The sequence below is a fragment of the Hemicordylus capensis genome, chromosome 2, assembly GCF_027244095.1.
Source record: "Hemicordylus capensis ecotype Gifberg chromosome 2, rHemCap1.1.pri, whole genome shotgun sequence".
NCBI classification, from domain to species: domain Eukaryota; kingdom Metazoa; phylum Chordata; class Lepidosauria; order Squamata; family Cordylidae; genus Hemicordylus; species Hemicordylus capensis.
In genome coordinates this window covers 169988202-170000775 of record NC_069658.1, presented here as the reverse complement: position 1 = coordinate 170000775, position 12574 = coordinate 169988202, and the positions used below count along the sequence as shown (strand labels likewise).

Below are 12574 nucleotides of genomic sequence, written 5' to 3'. Positions count from 1 at the left end.
GCTTGAAAGGAGGGAGCCCCGGAAAAGGCATGGTCCTGAGTAGCCACCAAATGAGCTGGTGGTAGCCATAACTGTATCCTTTACCCATTTTGGGGAGAGGAGGAAAGATGTAGTAACATTATAATTATAATCATATATCTGAAATGAGCTAAAAAGTATTGTATACACTTCCATTGTCTTCCAGATTTCTGTTGGAAGAAACTCGGGGGGGGGGCGTTTCTGTGGCTTTCCAAGTTTCCATTTTATATCACTATCCAGAGCCCTCTTCAGCAGCTGTCAAGTGCCTCTGCACGCAATTTTTGACAGTGACTAGAAGGAAAGGAAACTCCTCCTCCTACTCTTCCTCCTCCTCCGAATATTTATATACTGCTCTTCAACCAAAGTTCTCAAAGTGGTTTACATAGAAAAATAAATACATAAATATTATGTATTGTTTATCAGGTTAACTTTCTTCGCCTGTCCCTAATGAGAAAGGAAAATCAGAGCACTTTAACTAGATCTTTTAAAGTCCCTCTTTGCCCAGTATTCTCTTATCCTACAGTAGGCACCTAAATGCTTCTGAGAAGCTCACAAGCACAGCATGAAAGCACACACCCCTGCTCCCCGCCCCCCGCCCCAACTGGTATTCAGAGACTTATACGAGCTTAATAGGAAGCTCCCTTGAACTATAGCAATTTAATAGCCATTGATCTTCTATTAATCTTCTAACCCCTTTTAAATTTGTCCATCACCACATTTTGTGACAGAAAAATCCATAAGCATTTAAGAAGATTTCTCTTCTATTCTTTATCTGGTGAAATGGGACATGTCTAATTTGCAAGAACATGCAAGTGTGTGTGTGTTTAAGCAAATGTGCATAGTTGCCTCTCTACCCAGGAAATAACCTTTTGGGAGTGAGTGTGCGTTAGAAAATGGATGTAGGTATGTTGTTCTCAATAACCATCTAATGGCACAGTGGGAAATAACTTGCCTAGGGAGAAAAAGGTTGCTGGTTCGAATTCCCACTGGTATGTTTTCCAGACTATGGGAAACACCTATATCGGGCAGCAGCGATATAGGAAGATTCTGAAAGGCATCACCTCATACTGTGCAGGAGATGGCAATGGTAAATCTCTCCTGTATTCTACCAAAGACAACCACAGGGCTCTGTGGGCGCCAGGCATCGACACCGAGTCGACAGCACAACTTTACCTTTACGTTGTTCACAAGTGTTCTTTGTGAGACCCTCTAAGAAATTTTAACCTGGTAGTATGCTTCTTCGCATCATAAAAGTAATTAAGTAATTGCTGTTGTATCATTTTAACAAGGATGTTGATAACACTTTTATTCTTGCAGATCATAGTTAGTGGTGTGGCCAGCTCTCCAGATGACATCCAGGCTTATGCTGCCTGTACACTTCTTGGTGCTAGCCTGAAAGACTTCCAGGACAGTGGGAGAGAGCAGGAGAGGGTTTGTCATGGAGCTATTGATGCTTGTGTGAAGTGGTTGCTTGAGAATGAATTCATCCAGATTTCAGTCTCTGGTGTGGGCAAAGGTAAAGTGCTTTCCTGCATTCCGTTTGCTTCTTTCCTCCGCTACTGACAGTCTAAATGTCAGTAGAAAGTGATCCAGCCATGACACGGAAGTGTGTAGGAATCCCCTAAAAGCAGATCGCCATCCTCCTTCTTGAATAAGAATATTAAATTGAAAGTATCCTCTGCTGTGTGCTGGGCTGATGATGTGTTAGGATGGTCCCGTGGTTCTTGTGGTGGCCACGAAGTCAGTCCTCGGCTTCCCCTGACAAGACAGCCTCTGCATAAATATCAAGATTCCCCTAAGAAATGGCAGCTCCCCTGCAGGCACACTCTGCTGTAATGTCTTCACAGTACTATGATGAAGCCTCTTACTTATCTTGGATTTGGGGTAATTTAGTAGCAATCAAATGAAGAGCAGATCGGCTACATCCAGTACTACATGGTGGTGTGGGGGCAACCTTTCAGTTGACTGATTCTGCCCATCCTACTCTGCAGCAGTGGCAATAGGAACAAACATAGGAAGCTGCCATATGGCAGTCAGACCACTGGTCTATCTCGCTCAGTATTGTCTACACAGACTGACAGCGGCTTCTCCAAGGTTGCAGGCAGGAAGCCCAATCTTGGAGATGCCAGGGAAGGAACTTGGAGCCTAGATGCACTTCCCAGAGTGGCTCCATCCCCTAAGGGGAATATCTTACAGTGCTCACATTTCTAGTCTCCCTTTCGTATGCAACCAGGGTGGATCCTGCTTAGCTTAAGGGGACAAGTCATGCTTGCTACCACAAGACCAGCTCTCTTCCCATTAGAAGAAAGGTGGATAGAGGAAAGGTGTTGCTAGCTGTTTCTCTGGACTCGGCAGGCAGTGTTGCCAGCAGCAGCAAGTGATTGCACAGTAAAGGATTCTTCAGTGATGGGTGCACGGAGTACTTCTTGTAGTACTGAGGTGTCCTCTGATGAAATGACAGGCTGGAATTGTGCATTTTTTGAGCAAAAAGGTGGAGTTCTCTTAACAGAAATGTATCTAATGTGTACATGCGACAGGCTGGGCTCATTTTCAGAAGAGAGGTAGTTGGTGGGAGCGGGCTGCTGCTTCCCCCACCCCCAACCATCCTCCTCCAGTCATCGAGTGGAGATCAGTTTTCCACTTTCAAAGTATTTGCATTAAACAAATTTTTTTAAAAAAATTTAAACAGCTTTATGTATATAGACTTTGATAAGGGAAAACTGGAGAGGTGTTGTTCGTATACTTCTAGGTGCTATAATTAATACGAAATGTTTTTTTTCCTTGGTCCCATTTTAGAAATTAAAGTCTACCATTGAGGAAGACATTTTCAGCCTGTATGTCAGGTTCCTTATTTGTAAAGATGAAATGACTTTTTTCTAAGTTTAGAGAAACCTTATTATGTAAAAACACTTTGCAAATGAAAAAAAAATATCTTTGTTCTATGTTAAAATCCTCTTTTTCTCTTGACAGAAGTATATTGTCCGACACATCTTGGATCTGCTACCCTGTTTTCCTCCTTTTCTCCGGCAGCAGCCCTAGAAATCTTTGCTGATCTTCAGAGAGCAATGAAGAGTTTTGTCCTAGAGAATGATCTGCACTGTCTCTATTTGGTAGGTGTTTGTGCATTTTTTGTTTTGCTTTTTGTTGTTGTTGTTCTGATCTTTTCAGTTACTTGCATAGTACAGTGGGTTTCCAAAAGAGGGGAAATCTGTCCTGACACCAGTGGATCAACTCATACCAGCAGAAACAGTGATAAGATGTCTTTCAAAAATGCACTGAACTCTTGCCTTGAGATCAGTAAGACTTGTAAACTTTGTTCTCTAAAGCCACGTGTACAGAGAAACTATGGGTTGACTTGCTGAGCTAAGTTCTGCCCCAGTGCTCTATCAAAGTTTGACTCGCTCACTTTCCTGAAAAGTTCTTTGAAACTATCTCATACATTTCTGCCTTGTCAGACTGAGAGCAAAGTTACACTGCCTAATTTAGTGCACTGCCATTGATGCTTATTGCTTCTAAGGGACAGGCCTTATATGCCAGGAGACAGATATGCCTCCTTGCAATCTTTGAATAGCTGTTAGATTTGCTCCTTGGGCTGTCCATCCCATCTTTTCAGGTATCAGTCTCTGGAACCCTGGTGCCTTTCCTCCTACTCAGTCGCTGTGCTTGGAACCCTTTTTTATTGTTCTGGTTCCAAGAATGTGGCAACAGCTAAACCACCACACCAAACATAACACACCCTCCCCATTTCCTCTCGGTTCTGTTTGAAGCAGGATATTGGCAAGTATCCTAAATATGTAGGTCTTCTAGAGATTTCCCTTGGAAGAGCTTCTTCAGGACCCTTATACTTGTGTGCTGTAGAAGTCCTGGCACACTCACCAGCCTCCACCCAAATCTCTGTGATCATCAACTTAGCTGTTTTGCCTACCAAGTTATGTAATGAACTTCTCCAGACAAGATTGATCTCCCATGCATTGCTTGCCTATGTGGATTTTCCGTAGTTCACTCTCCCTGACTCTTGCCCATTCAGAGCAAGCATGCCTCCTGCTTTCTCTAATTGTATTTCCCCAAACAGCAGCTGTGCAGGACATTCTTGCTCTTCACACTGAAGCCTTTTCTGGACCAAGCAGCTGAGCCTATTACCTACTGCTGGGTGGCTTTAAGAGGGGTTTGTATAACTTCATGGAGGAGAGGTCTATCAATGGCTACTAGTTGGAGGGCTGTAGGCCACCTCCAGTATCAGAGGCAGGATGCCTCTGAGTATCAGTTGCAGGGGGAGTAACAGCAGTAGGCATGTGCCCAAAACGTTACGGAGGCCGTTGTAAAGGCCTCTGAAATGTTTCGGCGCTGGGGCAGTATTCGGCTTTTCAGCATGGCGGGGGCAGTACGTTAAGGGCAGGGGAGGGTGTATTCACTGCCGCCCCCGCCGCCGCTCTGTAAACTTTAAGCCCCTCGGGGCGGCAGCGTTCCTCCCTGCTGCCCCGTCCCTTCCTCCCCGTCGGCCGGAAGTTGCAAGCGCACGTGCACTCATCATGCGCGTGCGTGCACGGCAGACGGGCACGCGCAGGCACGCACGATGGGCGCACGCGCGCTCGCAACTTCCAGCCACTTCCGGCTGACGGGGGACGGGGCGGCAGGGAGGAATGCTGCCGCCCCGAGGGGCTTAAAGTTTACAGAGTGCTGGTGGGGAAAATGTGGCGGAGGGGGTGAGTACACCCTCCCCTGCTCTTAAAGTACTACCCTTGCCGGTGCTGAAGACCATTTGTGCACATCCCTAAACAGCAGGAGAGAGGGCACGCCCTCAACTCCTGCCTGTGGCTTCCAGCAGCATCTGGTGGGCCACTGTGTGAAACAGGATGCTGGTCTAGATGGGCCTTGGGCCTGATCCAGCAGGGCTGTTCTGTTCTTACATTAAATGTGTTCCACTGTGTATAAGAGCTCTGCTGCTCCATGATATTGATTGGTATTTGTGACCCAGTTCCCTCCCTGCTGGCCTGCTTCATTTCAGAATTTTAAAACAAATCTTTTAAAGGTTGAGCACCGTTCATTATAGTACTTATTTCAAGCATTTACATCCCACCTTTCAACTGAAATAGCAAACGAACAATGGGGGGTGGGGGAAGCGTACATCTGACTAAAATAATATTATAAGTAAAGTTAAAACTTAATCTTATAACTGATCAAAACACCATAATCATAATTGGAAATGGCAGTGAACAGATACCATCTTAAAGGACAGTTTTCCAAAATGCTCGTGGAGAAAAGTGACTTCCGAAAAATAGGGTCCTGTGGCTTTCCCTTGAAAGTGTATTCCACAATTTCAGTGCCTCAATGGAAAAAGCCACGTTTCTCATGCCTACCCACCACACTTCTGGTGGTGGACCTGGAGCACGCCCTCTGAGGTAGATCTGAACACTTGAGTAAGGAAATGCATTTCTTGAGATACTCTGCTTCCAGGCCGTTTGGAGCTTTGAAATCCAGGACGGCACTTTAATTTGAGCCCAGAAATACACTGGTCTTAAAAATTGTGAGGGTAAGGGTAGGAACTTCCACGTCTTGTAAATTTTTCTTTCATTTTTGTCTTGGATTTTGTTCAGTCCTGTGTACACTGTCCTGTTGTTGTTGTTGTTGTTGGTGGTGGTGGTTTTTAACGAAGTCTGGAAGCACCGTTATTTGCCTTGCAACAAGCTTGTCTAATTGCCTTTTACTGCACAGAGTCTGGAAATTGTGCTGAACTAAGACTAGGATTGTTTTGGTGTTACTAACATTGGGCTACTTTAAGAAAAAGGGCACTTGGTTTGTTTATTGGGGCGATTGCCTGGAAAGGCCCAGGTTGTGAAAGCCTATACTTTGAAAATGGAATTGGATTCAAAATATGTTTCTCCTTTACTTTTAAATAAAGGTCACTCCCGTTTATGAAGACTGGGCCAAAATCGATTGGTACCAATTCTTTTGCTTATGGGAAAAATTGCCTGCTTCAATGAGAAGAGTAGCAGAGTTGGTGGGGATTGAAGAAAGCTTTCTTGCACGCTCTGTGAAGGGCAGAATTATTGCCAGGACAGAAAAGCAGCATAGGCAAATGGCCATCCACAAAAGGTAATGATTTGACAACTAAAGGAATAGGCTGTATGATGGGTACATGGTGACTTCCCACATGGGTGATGATAAGGACTGCCAATAATCAACTTTGCCTACAGCAATAGAGGGGAAAGGTGAAATGCCCCCCACCCCATGCATTACAGTCTTCAGTCAACTTCACATCAACAATATTTGTAAATAATTAAAATACACACATAGTTTTGACTTTTGAGAGAGAGAGAGAGAGAGAGAGAGAGTTCAAAATGTGAAGAGCTGGATTAATGGTACAAGTACCATAATTTGATATTAATTCACACAATGTTACTTTTATGGGCATCCATTTTCTTACTGTAGAAACTACTCATTTGTGCAGGGGAAAGAATGGTTTATTACTATTATGGATTCCAAAAGGGTTCCCACATTCATAAGGTGGGGGAGGGGGCTCTTAAAGTGCTGAATATGTATTGATTGTGATGTTTAACTATATGTGATTATTTTCATGTGTCTCTAGTGCATTTGGTAGGTTTTTACTGATGTATACTATGGCTGAATTCAGACGTAACATGAAACCGGAGGTTGGTGTACCTGCGGTTTCAATTTCAAACTTTAAATTGCATTGCAGACATTCTTCCATCCATGATCTGGCAACCTCCAGTTCCAGGAGAGGGAAGTCCCTCCATGCTGCTTGGCCACTAAGGCCAATACCAGCAAGCTCCACCGCCAGACTGTGAGCAAAGAATCAGCACATTAGTGGAGCGGCTGGAATTGGCCACAATCTCAAAGGCAGTGTGCCAAGCACAATAGTGCATTTTCGGAGAGCTCCGCCCAGCCTTGGCATGGAAAGGGGCATTTAAATCCCTTTAAATGCCATGCTAGTGCATCTTCTGACAGCGATGGCACCGCCGCCCCCCAATGAGCCCTGCACCCAAAGAGTCATACACCAGAACAATTTCGGGAGGGGGGAGGTGTTGGGGGGGCACTTTCCCCCTGTTACTCAGGAAAGGGAAGAGGACACCAAGACTTCCTAGGAGGGAATATGTATATGAGGGAGGGCAAAGGATCTGGGGTGGGTTGGTCTGTCCTGCCGTGACCTAGGATTTTATTGCAAGGGATCACCCCATCAAAGCAGTCCATGCAGACCCAACTACACTCCTGCTCTGCTGGTAGCTTGCTGCCAGTGGGCTATCCCCCTCATTAGAAGGCCAATCTACTGGGGAGGGCCATAGGATGTTCCATAGGATGTTAGCCCTAAGTCTCCCTTCAGACTGCACACTCACGGATTGAGCTAACCCAACAAAGCCCACCCCCACCCCGTTTCTGTGGGCCCCCAGCTCTCCATGGTAAAAGACAGAACTTTTGCACTGCAAACCCCCCCCCCCCTACCTGAAGCCTTGCACACACCCAAATGAGTGTTCCATGTGTCAGAGCCTGGCCGATCGCACACATGGGGGGAATGCCGGGTGCATGGATGTATCTTTAAATCCATTCAAAATTCCTGGGCTTAATCCAACATTGCACCATATGCAGATCTGCTGGTACGGGGAATCATGGGAGAGGGGAGCCTCGAGTTCCAGCGATCCCAGGTTGCCACTTCGTGCACCCCTTTAGCAAGGGTGCACGCACCCACATGGGTGGAAGCGCTGGCAGGGGGCATACTTTGGTAGCAGACACCAAGACAGGGAGAGCAGTCTCTGGTGAGAATCACTAAGGCAGGGAGAGCAGTCGTCAGGGTATCTGTCCCCATGGCTTTCCTCCATATAGCAACCTTGCTTGATATAGAGCCCCAATGGCCTGTCACTCTCGTGAGAGAGCTATCTGTGGGAGAAGGGGTTGTTTTATCGGCACACATGATCAGAGATTTTGCTCATCAACTCTCTCCCCTCTGATGGTTCTTCTCATGAGTTGTGAGGGGGTATCCCCATGCAGGCAGAAAAACCCAAGAGGCAGCGAATCAGAAAAGCAAAAAAGGCGACAGTGTCATGGTGCAGTGAAGCATTTATTGAAATGCAATGTGCTTCAGCCTCAGAGGCCTTCTCCAGGGGCAATAATCTGTAGTATTTCAAAGAGACCTTTAACAAGTAGATCTTTGCTTCAGGGAAGGCAGAGGTCTACTTGGTCAAGGTTTCCTTTTCAAATACTACAAATTATTGCCCCTGCGGCTGAAATCCATTGGGGTGTCCCCATGGCCTGGTACTCTCTTGAGCGAGAGTGATCCACCCTGGGTTGGCATCTGTTGACATCACATATGAAGAATCTTCCTTCTTGGTGATGGCAATGTTGAATCTGTTGCCCGGCTCTGCTCATGACTAAGCCTGGGTATTACAAACCCCCCAGAGGAAGGGGCTGGGCCCCACTTCCCCAACCTTGCTGTGAAAAAAATAGAACTTAGTTGCTCAAGAATCTCTAGTTGGGGCTGCCTTTTAAACCCAACCCTGGATATCTCTCCCCCCTCCCCCGGCATATGTTCCCCTCCTGGTGCTGTGATGGGGTGCCCTAGCCACCTGGTGTGTGTGTGTGCGCTTTTGAACTTACATACAAATACAAATATGTTGAATATTTACATGTAACTTTTCAACAAAAGTTCCCAAAGCAGTTTAGATAGATAGAAATAAAATAAAATAAAATAAATATGGCTCCCTGTCCCAAAAGGGCTCATAAAAGAAACTTAAGATAGACACCAGCAACAGCCCCTGGAGGGATGCTGTGCTGGGGATGGAGAGGGCTGGTTGCTCTCCCCCTGCTAAATAAAGAGAATCGCCACTTTAAAAAGGTGTCTCTTTGCTCAGTTAGCAGGGGACAGACATCACTGTCACTTCATTCTTGGGAAGCAAAGCACTTCGTGCCTGTCCTGTCACCCCACTCCCTTTCCCTACTGCTTGCCAGATGTGGGGAGCAAGGGACAGAGTGGGAAGAGGGAATGCCCCTCTGTGACTGTGCCGCTTGACAGGCTGACAAGCTGGGGATGACACATGGCAGTGTCACTGTTGCTGGGCAACTCTATAGCTGGCTAGCTGGACGGGAGAGGCAACCAGTGAGAAGTGCCGCAGGCATGGATCATTGCGGTTTGAAAACTGGCATGCAACCATGGTTATGGTGGCATCCAGGATCGGTCGTAAGTCTGAGTCGGCAGTGAACCTTACTACAAACTGAAGGTTCAAATGGGAGTTTGGTGAGACAAATCGTGGGTTGCTTTGGGCTCAAAACCATGGTTTCACAAATTTGGACATACTGGAATTCCGACCTCTGCCCCGTTTAACTCTGATTTCGTGTGAATTCAGCATATGTGTTAATGGAATGACACTCTTTTTCTATAATTTTTGTTTTACGTATTCAGCTCCTTAAATCTTGTTTTCCTTATGAATATGTGAGTCTTTATAGTGGAACTGTAACGGTGGTTCAGTTCACCGTGTCTTCCTTTTCAGTTTTGGTCAGAATATTACCATCCATCCCATAGCTATATGTATTAGGCACATAGCTTAATTTCTAGAAGTTCCCCCTGCCCCCAACTTGGTTTTTGTTCTTGTATTTGTAACTTCTATTCAAGCCTCTTCTGCCTCACTCCAGGCAGAAGAGGCCCTGATAATATTTGACTTTGTTCAGATTTGTATTGAACTTCTGCTGCAGTTCGGTATTTATTTAGTGTCGTCTGTGTGGTAGGCATTATTCAAAGCACAGAATGGAATGATCGCCTGAGAGGCACGTTCTAATAGATGGTGGTGGGCAAAGGACATGTATTGAGGTGGACCAAGAGACAGTACAGGGCATGGAAGTGCAGGTAAGGGTAGTTTTGAAAGGGCTGCCTTATGAAAAGACACCCCCCCTCCCAATTTGTGTTTAAAGCAGGTGGTAATGTGCACACTCACAGTCTTCTCTCTATATATTTATAGAAAATATGCTTCAGTCTATTAATGCTGTCAAATATTGCTTCTGTTCTACCATTGATGCAGCAGAGGGGGTTGTATTCGTGTATGTGTGTAGAGCCAAGATGGCTTTGTGTTGCTGCTTTCGCAGCTGAGAGAGCAGCAGTGCAGTCCTATGGCATTGCTATGACTGTCAGCCCTTTTTAAAATAAGGAAACAGTGGGGCATGCCTGAAGCTATCACAGCCCTGTACTGGCTGAGATTGCCCTGCAGAGGAGCAGTGGCAGGATAGGAAGCATGCCTTCTTCTCCTGGCCATGTGGCTCCCCAAGGCCTCTGGTGGACCACTGTGTGGAAGAGGGGGCTGAATTACAGATGCCATAGGACGGTCTGATCCAGCAAGGCTGCTGTTATGTTCTTCTGTGCGAAGTCTGTCCATTTATTTCTTTATTTTATTTCTTTGTGTGTTTCTGTTCCATGGAAATTATCTGTGGAATTGTCTGTGGAAACTCTGTAGAGTATATTGGTGGTCCTTATTCAGCATAAATCAGATGTGCAATGGTAAAGACTTGTAAAGACTTGGCTTTTTACCCAGGCTTTTACATAATCGTTTTTACTGCTGCTTCTGTGTGTTTTTATCTGTTGTATTGTTTTTATGCCTGTTTTTATATGTTTTTATACTTTTTAGCTTGATGTTTTTATTGTCTTTTTATTGTATGTTTTAACTTTTGTAAACCGCCTTGGGGTTGTCTTTTAACAAAAGGCGGTATATAAATGCAAAAATAAATAAATAAAAATGAAATAAATAAAATAATATGCATATTTATCCCATTATGGATATTATCCATAGTTTTCAATAGGGTACACATCTGAATACAGATGTGCATCTCCATTCACAACCCTCTAGCTAGCTTGTACAAGAGTCTGTGCAGCCAGTCATCAACACTTGAGGGGGAAATAGATGATCAAGTCCAGCAGCGATTTGGGATAATTATTCGTACCAGTGACACTATAGTATCCACATACGAAATAAAAAACTATCTAGAATACAATGGTATCTTTATATAGACTTCTAAATTTCTTAATTGTGTTCTTACCACAGACCAGTATTCCTGTCTCTTCTGAAGTACAGAGAACTTTTGTCACATTCTTTATGATCTCTCTATCTCTCATCTATCTGTCCTAATTTTTATTGTTACAGATTTTTCACTAGCCTAGCCCTCCTCGATTTAATAAATGAGATTCCTTTAAAGGATGTTGCAAAGAAATATGGTTGTAATCGTGGACAACTTCAGTCTTTACAGCAGTCTGCTGCTACTTATGCAGGTGAGACATTAATACTAAACACTGATTTGTTGTATGTAAATTGTATATTTTTATAATGCATATAGCACTAAAGATCTATATTTGAAAGTGCACGCAAGATACGTTTGAACAGAAAACTCTGTGCAGCTGTCACTTCTAAAGCATATTTTCCCCTAAGGCTGTGCTGCTGAACACTTTTGCAGCAGAAGGGGGGTATTAAGGTGATCTGAAATGTTACAAAAGGGAGGCAAAATGGCAAGAAGATGCTCAGAACATGAGGGTTTTGGGGGGGGGGTTTAAAGTGAGAGATTCCACTGGTGGAGAAAAGTCAAAGGTACACTTATTTATTTTTGGTGCTGCCCTTCATTGTTTCACTCAGGACTAAATTGTTTGTGTTTGGCAATGTCCTGTGCAGAAACACAGCATTGGTTCAGGTACTGTGCTACTACATGTTAAAGGGGACAGTCTTCTGATCATGGTGATGTGTAGTCTAAGGTAGCCCAAGTCTTATTTGTGGTGTAACACCCTACTTTCTTAATGGTAAGTGTTGCTGGGGGGCATGGTGTGTCAATGCATTGTATGTAAAAAACAACATTTTGGACTGGGCTGAAAAATTGTGCATCTGAAAGAGGGTAGTTTTGCAGTCATGGGGGTTTATGTTATGCAGCATATTTTGGGGTGTAATGGAATGAAAATGTTTATTATTCAGGGTGCTCATGTAGCTCGACTAGAAGCCGTCTTCAGTCACCATTTTGTTGTTTGATTTTCAGCTACAAAAATGCCAAAATCTAGCTTGATAAACTGCATTGTTGAATTCTGCACATTCAAATTAAGGGGAAAATGGGTTTGCCAACTTTTTACCAAAAATGCTTCTAGAACCTTAAATAAAAGCTTTTCTGTAAAATCTTCCAAAACAATTTGTGACATGGAACCATCTTTTCCCTTTTCTGTGTAAATTGCTTTGAGATCCTCTCTTGTTGCAAGGTGGTATATAAATATTCTGAATAGTGATCGTTTTGGGGTGTGTTTTTTTTAAGTTCAAGACAAGGCTAAATTGAATAGAAATAAGACTGTTCCAACTTCCAAAGAGCAGAGGTGGTAACCCTGAACACCCCCTCTGCTGTATTCTATATATGATGATCTTGCTTGCTGTCTTCCATTTTGTGTACAACTTTAGACAAAAACTTACTTGTATATTTAAAAGTATATATTGCAAAGTAGAGCCAACGTAAGGAAGTAGTTGGCCACTGCCAGTGATGAGCACAGAGTACAGGTAAGAGCAGCCTTCTGAATCCCAGCTTAAATGATAAGTCAAAG

At 44.2% G+C, this 12574-nt stretch overlaps 1 protein-coding gene across 13 annotated transcripts in view; it reads left to right on the top strand.

Moving 5' to 3' along the window:
* The window catches only part of POLQ (DNA polymerase theta), an 86833-nt gene that overhangs the window by 28019 nt on the left and 46240 nt on the right, over positions 1-12574 (top strand). For all 13 annotated transcript variants that reach the window (XR_008317679.1, XR_008317677.1, XR_008317678.1 and 10 more), the window contains 4 exons: positions 1336-1534; positions 2989-3128; positions 5918-6111; positions 11154-11278. Coding sequence is in view for 8 of the 13 variants with exons in the window: in XM_053302758.1 (XP_053158733.1) it covers positions 1336-1534; positions 2989-3128; positions 5918-6111; positions 11154-11278 (658 nt within the window). In the remaining 5 variants the exon portion in view is untranslated. The remainder of the gene's footprint in view (positions 1-1335; positions 1535-2988; positions 3129-5917; positions 6112-11153; positions 11279-12574) is intronic.